General features: G+C 50.0%; 1 protein-coding gene across 1 annotated transcript in view; it reads left to right on the top strand.

Annotated features, from left to right (window-relative positions):
• Positions 1-5,914: 5,914 nt before the first annotated feature.
• Positions 5,915-15,025, top strand: part of CREB3L1 (cAMP responsive element binding protein 3 like 1) — a 42,732-nt gene continuing 33,621 nt past the window's right edge. Inside the window, exon 1 of the mRNA XM_060175763.1 lies at positions 5,915-6,489. Within this exon, the coding sequence (XP_060031746.1) occupies positions 6,388-6,489 (102 nt within the window). The 5' untranslated portion in view covers positions 5,915-6,387. The remainder of the gene's footprint in view (positions 6,490-15,025) is intronic.

Raw genomic sequence — 15,025 nt, 5'->3', positions numbered from 1 at the left:
CAACAATAACTAAACAGAAATCCAAGGAGAGTGGAGCTGGGTTTTAAATGTATTCTCTCCATACAGCTGTACACACCTCACTGTCTCATTAAAATAACATAAAATAACTGGCAGTAGAACCCAGGTATGGGACCCTGATGAAGGGAGAAAAGGGGAAGAGGGGGAGGAGAAGAGGGGGGCAAAACATTGTTTTTCAAGCCATATGTGATTATAAGACACATTCTGTTTACAGACATGTTAAACCATGCACTTCAGAATCAGTGACTAGAATCCTGACCCCACAATCTCGTTACAAGAAATAAATGAGATAACAGGAGTCCCAAGTGCCTGGCACAAAGCAAGCCTCTAAAAAGGCCAGGTATTTTTATGGTTCTGGGAGGAGTAGGGCAGGGCCACAGGCCAAGAAGCTGGAAAAGAGAGACAGCCAGGGTCTGATGCCCACCCCCACACTCCTGGCACAGTGCCACCCCGGCTGGCCCAGTATCCCAGTAGCAGCCTAGCCCTTGTTAGGGAACCACAGAGAACAAAGTGCATGCCCTTCCCCCATCTATGCCCCGGAAGTCAATCTAATCTCCAGGATGGCTATGTTTTCATTTCTCAGAAGTTCCTGTTAGAGCATGCCAGAGTGTCTTTTCCTTCTCCAATCCAGGCAAACAAGGCAGGTTTATTTTGGGTGACCTTCTCACCACCACCCGGGGCCAGCCTACCCAACGCAAACACCCAGCCTTACACTTTCCGGAGGCTCCCTGGAAAACTCGTGCCAGGTCCCCTAAGTGTGTGTGGGGGGATTCCTTCACCACATCCTTGCCCCACTCTCTACCTGACCCTGTCTGAGGATGGGGGACAAAACCACAGGGCCATGCACACCTGTCCCAGTTACAGATGTAAGAACTGAGACCCCTGGGAAGAGCAGGAACTCTTCATGGGAATCAAGATGGGGTGGTCTCCTAACAAATCCCCTCTCTCTCTCTCCTTCACACACACACACACACACACACACACACACACACACACACATTCATCATGCCCTCTCCTAGCTCAGCCTGGCCCGTCACCCCCTTTGCCTGACCTGAAATATCTAGGACAGACGGAAGCTTATCTCTGCCCTTTCCCTGCCTGCGTCACTATCTGTGTTGGGATGGCTTATGCATCTTGCTTTGCAGCTGGAGCAGCTGCAGGAAAGCAGCAACCAGATGTTCCTTAGCCAGTAACGGGAGGGGCAATAGTCTGCTGTCCTTGTGACCTAGGCTCTAGGGGTGTTTGTCAAATCAAGTCTCTGACTCTGTCTCATACAGAGAAGCAGCCAAAGAGAGGCTGGGGTTGATAGGGCAGGGGAGGAACAGATCCTCCTGTTGGATCAGAACCCAAAATTCACGTGGGGGAGATAGCATAATGGTTATGCAAAAGGACTTTCACATCTCAGAGTCCAAAATACCAGGTTCAACCCCCAACACTACCCCATAAACCAAGCTGAGCAGTGCTCTGGAAAAATAAAAATACCAAAAATTCAAGCCAGGGCCTGGCTTACCCAATAGAGCTCACACTGTGTCACACACAAGAGTCCCTGGCACTACATGAAGGCACCATGCAGAGTGCCGGGGAGGCTCCATGGATGGTGGGATAGTGCTGTACTGTCTCCTCCTCCTCCTCCTCCTCCTCCTCCTCCTCTTCCTCCTCCTCCTCTTCCCTCTCTCTCTCCCTCTCTCTCTCCCTATCTGAAATTAAAAGGAAATGGGAGTAGTAGAATCATGCCTGTGACAGGTCCAGAAGGGGAAAAAAAAATTAAGAGAGAAAGAAATGAAAAGAACAAAGGAGAGAGAAAAGGGATCCAGAATTCAGACCCATTCACTGAGCTATTTAACTTTCTCTTCTGAAAAGTCTTTAAGAGACGACAGAAGGGGCCAGGTCATAGTGTACCTGGTTGAGCACACATGTTACCATGTGCAAGAACCCAGGTTCAAACCCTCATACTCACTTGTGAGGGAAGGGGGTAGGAGGCTTCACAAACAGTGAAGCAGTGCTACGTGTGTGTCTCTATCTCCCCTGCCTCCTCTCAATTTCTGTCTGACTCTAGCAATAAAATTAATTAATAAATAAATAAAATATTATATAAAAATGATAGGATAAATATGGGATGATCTCACTCATGGGCAGAAGTTGAAAAACAAGATCAGAAAAGAAAACACTCAGCAGAACTTGGACTGGAGTTGGTGTATTGCACCAAAATAAAAGACTCTGCAGTGGTGGGGGGTGGGGTGGGTTTCAGGTCCTGGAACATGATGGCAGAAGAGGACCTAGTGGGGGTTGTATTGTTACGTGGAAAACTGAGAATTGTTATGAATGTACAAACTATTATCTTTACTGTCGACAGTAAAACATTAATCCCCCAACAAAGAAACTAAAAAAAAAAAAAAAAAAGGATGCAAAACTGAGGAGACAAGCTGATCCTCTCCTCATTCCTGTTATCCTACCTTGTACAAATGTATGCAATAGGGAAATTGGTTATGATTAAAAATAAGAACTACATGGCTAGGGAGACAGCACTGTGGTTCTGCAAAAGACTTTTGTGCCTGAGGCTCTGAGGTCCCAGGTTCAATCTCCAACAGTACCTTAAGCCAGAAGAGCAGTGCTCTGGTTTCTTTCTTTGTGCCTTTCTCTCTCTATTTCTCTTTCACTGAAAATAAAAATAAAATAAATATTAAAGAATTTAAAAGAAAAAGAGAAAAAAGAGAGAGAAACAAACAGGAAGATGCCTTGCTATGAAAGATTTCAGGGAGGTCCTCTAACCTGCTCTGGCATGTTTTTTCCAGTACAGCCCCATGCATGTGCACCCCTGCTGAGTCCTCTCCTGAAGCCCCCCTTTTCAGCTCTTGTATCTCAGTCCGACCAGACCAATGGAGCTTATCCAGGCCATAGGTTTTCCCAGTCTTCATCTCTCTCCCATGTCAAAGCTAATGTCACACAGTTATGCCTCTCTTTCTCTTCTACTTGCTGTTCCCTCTGTCTCACATCTTTTCCCCTCGAGTTTGTCCCCTCCAGGATCCCCATCGCAGACGCACATGTCTCCATTCGCCTGCTGCCTCTCCAGAAAGGCCTTCCATACCCACCAGCCACACCATCTTCTTGCTGAGCATTGCCATCCCCTTCATCCCAGGAAAAAGGAGTTGGTTCTAGACTCTGCACTTCCCCTTCCAACTTCTCTCTCTCCCCTCCTCCCTCCCACACTAGCGTTTCTCTTGGGAGATCCTGTCTCTCAGACTCTGTGGGAGGTGCTGGAACCATAATGGGTCCTCAGGATTATTTTCAATGCTTTCCTGGGGTGTTCACCTGAGTAGAATCAGGAAAGGGAGGACACTCTAATCCTATTTATCTAGCACTCTATAATCTTCCCCAATCATTTAAATGGTGTCTGTGTCTCTAATTACAGAGCAGGCCAGGAGGAACATGGGCACGACTTCCAACCAACCTCAGGCAGCGGGGCACCTTGTTACTCCTGGAGACCTCTCAGGGACTCCAGCTGAGGAAGGAGCTGGGACTTCAGACACCTGCTGCAGAAGTTCACCCAGCAGAGCCCCTATCCCTGCTCCCCAGCTGCATTCCCAACCTGGTTAGACTGTTCTCCATCCCGACAGAGAACTGAGTTATTAAAAAAAAAAATGTTTGTGGGAGTCGGGTGTAGTGCATCGGGTTAAGCGCACGTGGCGCGAAGCACAAGGACCGGCTTAAAGCTCCCAGTTCGAGCCCTGGCTTCCCACCTGCAGGGGAGTTGATTCACAGGCAGGTGAATCATATCTGCAGGTGTCTCTCTTTCTCTCCCCCTCTCTGTCTTCCCCTCCTCTCTCCATTTCTCTCTATCCTATCTAACAACGACGTCAATAGCAACAACTACCAGAACAACAACAAAAAAAAAAAAAACAGGGAATCGGACGGTAGTGCAGCGGGTTAAGCGCACGCGGCACAAAGCGCAAGGACCAGAATAAGGATCCCGGTTCAAGCCCCCGGCTCCCCACCTGCAAGGGAGTCGCTTCACTGGCGGTGAAGCAGGTCTGCAGGTGTCTTTCTCTCCCCCTCTCTGTCTTCCTCTCCTCTCTCCATTTCTCTCTGTCCTACCCAACAATGACACCAATAACAATAATAATAACTACAACAATGAAACAAGGGCAACAAAAGGGAATAAATAAATATAAAAAATATATAAAAAACAAGGGTAACAAAAAGGAAAATAAATAAATATTTTTAAAGAATTTATTTATTTTAAAATGTTTATTTATTATTATTATTTAATTTTTTGACTTTATTTTTCTTTCTCTTTCTTTCTTTTCCCATTGTTGCTGGATAGGACAGAGAGAGGAGGGGAGACAGAGAAGGGGAGAGAAAGACACCTGCAGACCTGCTTCACCGCTTGTGAAGCAACCCCACTGCAGGTGGGGAGTCAGGGGCTTGAACCAGGATCCTTACGCAGTCCTTGTGCTTTGTGCCATGTGCACTTAGCCCACTATGCTACTGCCTGAACCCCCTACTTATTATTTTAATGATAGGGGGGAAAAAGGTGTAGAGAAAGACAATGACAAGAGCACTACTCAGCTCTGGCTTATGGTGGTGTGGAGGACTGAACCTGGGAGTTTGGAGCCTCAAACATAGAAGGCATTTTGCATAACCATTGTGATGTCTCCCCCACCTGAGAAATGAGTTCTCTGTTACCTGTTCCAATCTGCCTGGCTTCTCAGGAGCAAACCCCCGGGGGGTCTAGATACTAACAGTCCTGTGACAGATTAGAAGGACAGAATTTCATTCTCCAGAACTGTGTCAACTGGGTCACGGGTGGGGGTAGGGGGTGGAGGACATGTCTGCCAGCCTGCCCCAAGCAAGCAAACAACAGTTCCCTTGGTCTGGGTGTGTGTGTTCTTCTCCTACTTTGGCACTGAGAACCAATTTCGGTGACATCCCTAGCTTAGCCATAATGACATCTCTGCTTCTTCAAGGACTTCTGGTTCCTAAGCAAATGAAAAGCCCCAGACCAGGGAGGACACACTTAATCCTATTAATGACTGTGGGGCAGGCAGGAAATGGTGTGTCCAGGCCTCAGAGGGTGTGCCCCACAGAACCACCTCCATTTGTTCAGGTGCCTGGTGGTTGTTTATCAACGCTTTCAAGAGATTAAGCTGTACTCTGGAGCAGGCCACTTAGGGAACACTCCAAGGAGCCAAGGACTGACTGGCAGGTGACCATGGAGTCCAAGACCAGCCAGCATCTAGACCCATGGCCTCCTTTCTCCAACTACCTTCTCCAGAAGCATTAGGCAGACTTGGTGTCAGATGAGAAGAGAGACCCAGGCTTCCTCTCTGCTTTTCGCCCGGCCCTTTCACATGCAGGAAAGCTGGGCGCCTGACCCTGACCTCGGAGTCCAGTGAAATCACTGACACGTGAGCAAACAGTGACAATCTCGCCTCAGACTCACCGCAATGGAGTTAAACACACAGGAGCATGGGATCTAACTGTTCCAAGCTGGGGATCAGGGAAGGCTTCGTGGAAGGGGAGACACGTGAAAATCTGCACACACACATGCCCCTCTTGCCACATACACATGCACATTCCTCATTGAGAGGAGAATGTCCCTGAGATGGAATTCCCTGACTTTGGTGCTGGATCTAGCCTAGTAAAGAAAGAATGGAAATAGCTCAGCTCCCTAACGACCATCAGTGTGGATGACTGGCCAAACCTTGAGAAGATGCCGAAGTTCCAGGGACATAGTTATTGTCCCCAGGACGATTTGTCTCCAGCCCCTGCCTGAAATCCTCTGAAGAGCCGAGATAGACAAGACTCGCCTCCAGATAAATGTCTCTTTAAAAGGGGTGGGGTAAGGCTCAGGCCCCTCCCTCCTCTCATTAATATGAAATTATCGTGAATATTGATGTGGGGGAGTGGCGCCCGGGCCAGCTGGGCTCTGCAGCCGGGGGTTCCCGGTTCATAGTGGAAAGTGACAGGAGCCGTGCAGAGGGAGGCGCCCAAAGAGCAGCGCCCCGCAGCCACCCAGTCTCGGGGGAGCGATCAGCTCCCCCGCCCCCGGCTCCCACCCTGCCCGGGGTGGGGGCTCCTCAAGCCTTCAGCCCCACTCCGGGGCTCCTGATGGAAGCCTGCTGCGTCCCCGGAGGAGCGGGAGGAGGAGTCGGCTAAATGCCGTGGTGCACCCCGGGCCCCTGAGCCCAGCCCGCCCCGCGCCGCTGCCCTAAGGCCCCCCGCGCCCCCGCGCCCCCGCGCCCCGGCCGCGCCGCCTCCGCCCGGCCCTCCGCTAGGTTCGCCTGGGACCTGCCCCCCGCCCGCGGGGCCGCGCGCCGCCGCCCTGGAGTGAGGGAGCCCAGCCCAAGGGGGTCCCCGGAACGCGCCGCGATGGACGCGGTATTGGAACCCTTCCCGGCCGACAGGCTGTTCCCGGGATCCAGTTTCCTGGACTTGGGGGACCTGAACGAGTCGGATTTCCTCAACAATGCGGTAAGAGAACGGCCCTGCGACCCAGCCATCCCCAGCCCCCCACCTCTCCGCACCCCTCTGTGCGGCGCACCTAGGGCCCCCTTGGAAGACAGCACCTCGCTCGGTGGGAGCTGAGGAGGGGGCGCGGTGCAGGGTCCCCGGGACGTGCACGTGCTCAGAGCTCGGAGATTTGGCGACCAGGTCCCCCCCCCCCCCGCCGCCACCACCACCCCATGACACGTCGCCAGACCCCCAGCCTGGCCCGCGGCCTCAGAGGCTGCTCCGGTGCGCACCCCTCCCCAGGGCTGCGTTCTTAGACACGTCGGCGTGGTGGGGAAGGGGGCATGAGGAGCCGGAGCGAGATCCTTGGGTCTGAAGATCAAGGACACCAGTCCCCGGCCCACACCTTCTAGCCGTCCTCCACCTACCCGGGGCTCGGAGCTGGCTGGTGCGAAGTGGGGGCTGCCTTTACCGTGCCCCCTCTAAGGCCTCTTTGGCAGCTGGTGCTCAGCTAGGGGTTGGGGGTGCACTGGTGAGCTTTTAGAGGGCCAGAGACCCGATGCTCCCAGGGGCCACAGCCAAGACCTGGCTTCTGACCTAGGATATTTATGGGGTGCTGCCACCATCGCCCCCAGAAGTCAGTGCTTTGGTCAGGGGAGCCTCGAGTGGTCAGTCATCTCTGCATCCCTAGCTGGGTCTGTATATCTGCCTGTTAAGTCTCGCTGAGTTTTTCTGCCTCTCTTTCTCTCTCCTAGTCTGTGTCTCTGTCTCTCTCTCTTTCAGCTTGCCCTTCCCCCCCTCCTCCCTCCCTAAGGAAACGTGGCTTCTTTCTCCCTCCTTCCGTGTGTGTGTGTGTGTGTGTGTGTGTGTGTGTGTGTGTGTGTGTCAATCCTAAGGCCCTGCCTGGTAGGGGGGCTGGGATCAGTAATAGGAGAAAATATTAGGGTTCACAAGGAACTGCTGGCTTGAAATATGGGACAGCTGGTAGGGATTCCCTCAACCCCCGACCACACACACACACACACACACACACACACACACAAACAACCTTCTCTACCTGTTGGGACTATAGTAAACTTGACCACTCAAAGAGCCAGATGCTTAGAGACTTAAAGAACTGGGCATCTCAACTGTCCAAGGCCACTAGATGACAATGAGGAAACAAGTTAAGGGGACCGAAACCTGAACCAGCGTTTGTGGGAGTTGGGGAATGAGGTCTCTATTAGACAGCACATCTGGTCGCCCCACTCTCTGAAAAAGGGCTCCCAGCCCAGTGAAAGGGAATGTATTTGAGCAGATAGGTCAAGGAGGGTGGAGGGGGTGGTTGTGGAGAGACCTGGGTTCTAGTCCTGCTCCTCCTGCTAGCCTGGGCCATGCTAATGGCTCTTATTCCTGAATCTTTGTGAGGAGAGGGTAGATCAAATCATTCAAAGGACAGTCAGGCACAGATTCTGGAGTTGGTAGCAGATACTGGGTGGGTGGCAGAGGGAAAGAATTGGTTAGAGATTATACACTAGCAGCCTGGGAGGCAGTGGAGCCCCTTATGAGCTGGGCTTTCTTCTCAATGAACTCTGCCGCCTACAGCCTCTTCCTGCTGCTCCATTCAGCCTAGCATCTCCAGCTGCTCAGCTGGGCCTCAGTCCAGGGCAGGAAAGGAGGCTCCATCAGCCTGTGGTATCCAGCACTGGGGATCCGGAGGGAAAGCCCTGCTGTGGCCAGGCCAGCTGAGGCAAGAGGGAGGACAGATTCAGAGGCTGGGAAATCAGAAGACCTGGGTCTGGCTGTACTCATGCCCTCAGCCACTTGGGCAGTCCTGAAAGTGACATTGCTCCTCTTGGACCTTGCTTTCCTCAACTGAAAAATGGAAATAGAGAACCTTCTCCTTTGTGTTATTGTAGAAATTTAGTGAGGAAGGGCAGGCAGTGGCACATCTGGTTGAGCACACGCATTACAATGCCCAAGGACTGGAGTTCAAACCCCCAGTCCTCACCTGTGACAGGGTAGGGGAACTTCAAAAGCAGTGCTACAGGTGTCTGTTTCTATATATATATATCTATCTTTTGTTATTTTTTTATTATCTTTATTTATTGGATAGAGACAGTCAGAAATCAAGAGGGAAGAGAGGGATAAAAAGGGTAAGAGACAGAGAGACACCTGCAGCCCTGCTTCACCACTTGTGAAGCTTTCTCCCTGCAGGTGGGGACTGGGGGCTCAAACCTGGGTCCTTGCACATTGTAACATGTGTGCTCAACCAGGTACGCCGCCACCCAGCCCTTCTCTCTATATATCTCTATCTCTGCCTTCCCTCTCTGATGTCTCTCTCTCTACCAAACTAACTAAATAATTTATCTACATATATACATATGAAATTGAGGGGCTGGATGGTGGTGCAGCTGGTTGAGCACACATGTTACAATGCACAAGGATCTAGGTTTGAGCCCCTGGTCCCCACCTGCAGGGGGAAAGCTTTGGGAGTGATGAAGCAGTATTGCAGATGTCTCTCTGTCTCTCTATCACCCCCTTCCCTCTTGATTTCTGGCTGTCTATCCAATAAATAAATCAAGGCAATAAAAAATAAATAAATAAAAAGCTACTGTTTAGGGGAGCAGGCAGTGGTGCATCTGGTTAAGCACACATATTACAGTGCACAAGGACCCAGGTTTAAGTCCCTGGTCCCCACCTGCAGGAGGAAAGCTTCATGAGTGGTGAAGCAGGACTTCAGGTGTGTGTCTCTCTCACTCTCTATCTCCTCCTCCCCTCTCAATTACTCTTTATCTCTATCCAATAATAAATAAATAAAAATAGATTAAATTGAATGAGGAAAGACATACAGAGATTCACATAGCACAGTACCTGGCAGATAAGACCCCATAGGGAACTTGCTCTGGGAAAGAAGGGGTGCTGATAGAAAGAGCTACTCAGAGAGGAGCTGCTGTGTGACCTCCAACAAGTCACTTTCCCTCTCTAGCACCACCATTTAGAAGCCCAAGTTCTCTCCCAGCTGGGACTCCATACCCATTTCATACCTCCAATGCCCTCTTTCTTTCACTCTGCATGAGGGTAGGGGGGCGACTGTTTTCAGGGTTAAGGATGGGGAAGGGTTAGAATCTGTATCTCTGTCTGGCAGCTGGAGAGCAGAGTCCTCACTCTCCTCAAAAGTCCAGATAAAAGCCATCAAGTCACAGGGAAAGAGTGTGTGTTCTGTTGCCTTGGACCAAAAAGAAGAAGAAAATTTTTTAAGAAAAAATTTTACTCAGCCTGAATGCAACCCAGTAAGAGAGGTGTGCTCAATGGGACAGAAGCAGAGAATGAGTTCTGCAAAGTCAAGACCAAGTCAGGTACATGGGGGTGGGGGCATAGTGACAGGGGCATGCATGCAAGGATGCCTTTTCTTTTCTTTCTTTCTTTCTTTTTTTTTTTTTTGCTGTAAAGATGCCTTCAGAAAGAGGTACCCCAAAGAATACAGGTCCAAAAAGGATGGCAGAAGACCTAGTGGGGGGTGTATTGTTATATGGAAAATTGGGGAATGTTATGCATGTACTAACAATTGTATTTACTGTCAAATGTAAAACATTAATTCCCCAATAAAGAAATTTAAAAAAAGAAAGAAATAGGTGCCCCCACTACCAGATTTGGCGACTTCTCCTCCTCTCCCCTGCCTCCTCCCTTTTGTGCTGTGGCCTCCTGTGTGCCCTCTGTTTCTGCCTGTGATCTGCCAGCCCCTGGGCAGGTGTGAAGCCTTGTGCCCAGAGAGCCCCGACATGGAGCAGAAGGAGAACAGGTCATGTCTCCAGGCAAAGAGATGAGGTCTGGTGTCTCTTTTTGCTCAAGGGAAGTGGTTTAGGGGCTCAGAGGAGCCCCAATTGGGAGGCTAGGAGGCTATGAGGTGGAAGGAGGAAGAAGAGCAGGAGGAGGAGGAGGAAGCGAAGTTCTGGTGGCTTAGAGGGGAGCAGCAGGAAGCTGCAAGGATGTTTGCCCAGCAAACTCACTCATCTCCCAGCAGCTGGGAAGACTAGGTGTGGGACTGGCTAGGGACCCAGGAGAAGGGCGCGTGGGGGGCTAATTCTGATCACTGCTCCCCTAGTCCCCAGCCTGACTTCACCCAAGCTGACTGGGGAAGCAAGGAACCACCATCACCACCACCCCGGCCTCTGGGGGATTTAAGGAGATCAGGGAAGTATGTGTGTTTCCATGTCTGTGTGTGGGCCTTTAACAGCCCCTCAAAGAGGAGGTGTCTGTGTGTTTCTCTTTAAATTCCCGCCAATAGGAAAACAGGGGCCAATAGCCAAGGCACTCTGGCCTCAGAATAAAATCCACTAGAGAAGGACAAATGGAAAGATGACACAGCTTCTCTCCAGAAAGAGGGACCTCTCCTGAAATGCCTCCACAAGCCAGAGTCTGTTTGAGCAGTTTTATTTTGCTTTTGTTTTCCCACTGGGAGCTGAGCTCCTCAAGGGGAGGGCTTATTGGTCTTGTTCTCAACTGTAATCCCAGCACTTGCCTGCTAGAGTGCTTGGCACATAGTGAGCCTCAGCCAGCCATTAGTAAATGAATGGAGAGGGTCTGGGCCACACCCCATAAGTCCAGAGGATTTGTTTTATTTAAGTAATGAAGGGGGGGTGGCAGTGGCACACTGGACTTAAGCGCATATAGTACTAAGTGCAAGGATCCCACTTCCAACCCATGCCCCCATCTCTACCTGCAGAGGGAGGTCGCTTCATAATCGGTGAAGCATGTTTGCAGGTGTCTTTCTCTTCCCCCCTTCATCTTCCCCTCTCAATTTCTCTCTGTCCTATCCAAAAAAAAATCGAAGGAAAAAAAATGGCTCAGAAGCAGTGGATTCATAGTGCAGGCACCGAGCTCCAGAGATAACCCTGGAGGCAATAAATAAATAAATAAATAAATAACACTCTGGTATATTCATTATCAGGGATTGAAGTCAAACCTCACGCTTGCAAATCCATAATTCCACTGATGTGTCAATTCCTAAGCTGTAAACCTTCTTTTAAAGAAGGGGCCCGGTAGTGGTGCACCTGGTTGAGGGCACATGTTACAACACAAGGACCCAGGTTCAAACACCCGGTCCCCCCCTACAAGGGGAAAGCTTTGCGAGTGGTGAAGCAGTGCTGCAGATTTCTCTCTCTCTCTCTCTGTCTCTGTCTTCCCCTGCCCTCTTGATTTCTGGCTGTCTCTATCCAATAAATAAAGATACTAAAAAATTTAAAGAAACAGAGAAAGAGAGAGAGATACCATAGTACCCAAAGTTCCTTCAGTGAAATCTGGGCTAGGCCTGAACCTGGGTCATGCACATGGCAAAGCAGTTTACTAGCCAAGTGAACTATTTCTTAGGGTTTTTTATTTGTATTTTTATTTATTTCATTTTTTTTTTTTGTCTTTTCTTAACCAGAGCACTGCTCAGCTCTGGTTTATTGTGGTGCAGGGGACTGAACCTGGGACTTCGGAGCCTCAGGCATGAGAATCTTTTTGCATAAACATTATGCTATCTACCCCCTCCTCCAAGTGAACTATTCCTCCAGCCATTCATTTACTTAGTTAGCTAGTTTTAAAGAAAAGTGTTCTTAACATCACTCTTAGCTATCAGGGTTCTGAGATTCAGGAAAGACTCTGCCATCACTTTAAACTGCCCCCATTCTATGGCACAGAGCCTGGTCTAGGCGGGTTCCTAGCAGGTTTGAACTTGAGGCTTAGGTCTCACCCTTCAGCATTGATTGCAGGAATTCCATCTCCCCCTGGTTTTCTCCTCTCTGAATCGCTCTAGGACTCCTGAATCTACTACACTCACCCAGTCCTGCCGCAGGGCCTTTGCACATGCTACCCCTGCCATCTAGAATGTTTTCTCTCCAGTTCTCTCCCCCTCATCCTCTTCAGTTCTGATGCCACCTCTTCACACAAACCTGACCAGTTGCCTAAATGGGATAGCACTATTCCTGTTATTTTCTATCCTAGTTCCCAGAGGGTTTTGGTTTTAGTTTAGCTTAGTTTAGTTTTTTTCTTCATAGCCCTTCCTCCAGTATGCAGTGATTTCATTGGCTTGTGGTCCATCTCCTCTGCGAGAAAGTACATTCCATGAGAGCAGAGACCATGTCAGTTTTGTCCATTGCCATAAACCTAGCACAAAATAGTTGCTTGATATAGTCAAATACTACCATGACACAACCAGCTGAGTCTAACATTTTTAAATATGGAGTGATGCTACTGCAGGATTGGTAACAATAAACTTTTTTTTTTAACATAGTTTTCAGTTGGTCTCACACACACATACACACACACAGAGAATAAAGATTGTGAAATCTTACCACATGCAGCAGACCAAACTAAGAATGTTCCAAAGGAACCTAAAGCATTCACTTCTCTACCAGCCCCACGGGGATAAACTTTTCCACCTTTGTGATGGGCCCCAAGCATAGGACATGGGTCACACTGTAGTGGACTTTGCACCACTTGGAGGATTTACTGGATTTGTAAAGAAGACTCCCTTAGAACCAGGCAGTCCCTGGAAGGGAAGCAGAGACTATATAAAAGACAGGCTTGTGTGGTAAGGAAGTGTACTGATAATTCCAGGGTTCTCAGAGTGCAGGCCTGGCCAACCCTAAGGCATTAGAGATGTAAGACCCCACAAAAAATGTTGTACCAGCTGTCTCTGAGGCCCCTTGGGCTTCCCAGAACAGACCAACTGGGGATTTATTTTGTCATTCATATATATTTATTATTATTATTATTATTATTATTATTATTATTTTAATGAGAGAGAAAAGTAAAGAGAGAAACATCAAAGCTCTGCTCAGCCCTGGCTTATGGTGGTTCCGGGTGTCAAACCTGAGAAATTGGAGCCTCAGGCATGAAAGTCTTTTTGCATCACCATTATACTATCTCCCTGCCCTCAGTCATTCTTTAATACACCTGCCCTATCATTAAACAACTGAGAACTGAATTAGCATCCATACCAGAGCCATGGTGACCCAGATGAAGAAAACATAGCTGGGCCCCACACACCCAGAGCTGGAGGAAGGAGACAGAGAGGAAAAGAGGGTCAGCCCCAAGGTGGGCACCAGCCTGCTGGGAGCCTGCTGGGAGCCTGCTGGGAGCCTGAGAAAGAGCGTTCAGCCAAGCTGGAAAAGGTTCTACTCTCTCCCTCCCTGTGGGCTGTTGGAAAGGAGTCACTGGGAGGCATGTCAGCAGTGAGGCTGTGGCTGTGTCCCCTTTGCAGAGCAAGTAGGGGCACCATTGTCTCCTGCACAGTGAGGAAAGTTGAGACTTAGAGAGAAGGGGACATCTTAGTGCAAGAGTCCCTAGAGTGAGTAGAGGAGAGACACTGTCTTCTGCTGTGGCTCAGGCTTCAGCTTTGCCCAGAGGGATGTGGTCATCAGGGCACCCCGCCTTCATCTCCACCCTCCCCCACTCCCAGGTCGCTGTGTGTATTTGGAGCAGCAATGGCTTCCTAGTCTATAAGAGGTGACCCTCCCCACCCAGCCTGCCCCCATATCTCATCACAAGCCCTCTCCTCAAACTCACTCAGGGATGTTGCTCCCCATCCTAGGAATTTGCAGCCTTGCTGTCTATAGCTCGCAAAACTCCTGAAGGAAGTTGTGTTTATGTCTGGCCTGGCCTGGCCTGGCTACTGTGCCAGAAGTGAGAGCAGTGGTGGGGAGAATGGAAACCACCTTTCCTATCCCCCCCACATACACACACATACACCAATGCCTGGTGCCTCCTGTAAGCCTTAGGATTGAGACCCTCCCCAAGCAGAGCATCCCTCTCCCTCTCTGGGACTAGCTGGCCCCTGACCCTCCCTCAAGAAACTAGCTCCAGATGCCTGAGAACATACTGTTCTTCTGGAAGTCTCCTCACTGCAGGGGGGCAGAATGGAGGAGGCCAATCTGGGTGGAGTTAAGTCGACACTTTAACCCCCAGGAGCAGGCGGGGGTGGAGGGGGTGGGGGGGGAGCCAGAGTGAAGTGGCAGGACCTTTGATCAGAATTGGGGGAGGAAGTGGGAGGGAGCTTCTGCTTCAGGAGAAGCTGGGAGTGGCGGGATATCACACAGACCTCTGACCACCAGATAGGATATGGCAAAATATCGATTTCCTTGCAATGTCAAAGAGGCTGATCCCCACAGCCTGCATACACCACATCATCAGTGAGGCCAACTTGACAGCTAAAGCAATAAAGGGCTCCCCTGGGACAGAGTCCTCACTGCAGAGTACTTGACCTTTGACCCTGGGCCCGGGAACCCTGTAACCCTGCACAGAGAAAGGACACATCTGGGTTGGGATGTGTAGTCCAGCTTAACAGCTGGAGAGCAGCCTCTGTCCCCTCCCCTCCTCCCAAGAAAAAAATAGAGAAAAAAAAGGAAGAAAGCAGGCGGAGAATAAGGCAGGCTCTCCTGCACTTAAAGCTGTATGACCTCTGAGGAAAAAGCTTTCCCTCTCTGGGCTTGGATTACCTTCCTCCTGGCTGTCCCAGATGGAGGGAGTTCTTTGAGGGTATGGAATCCCAGACAGTTATTTTTGTCTCTTTCCCAGTTGTAGCTACAGTGAC

The sequence above is a fragment of the Erinaceus europaeus genome, chromosome 17, assembly GCF_950295315.1.
Source record: "Erinaceus europaeus chromosome 17, mEriEur2.1, whole genome shotgun sequence".
In the NCBI taxonomy this organism is placed as follows: domain Eukaryota; kingdom Metazoa; phylum Chordata; class Mammalia; order Eulipotyphla; family Erinaceidae; genus Erinaceus; species Erinaceus europaeus.
The sequence above is the reverse complement of the archived record's forward strand: the minus strand, read 5'-3'. Positions and strand labels throughout refer to the sequence as shown.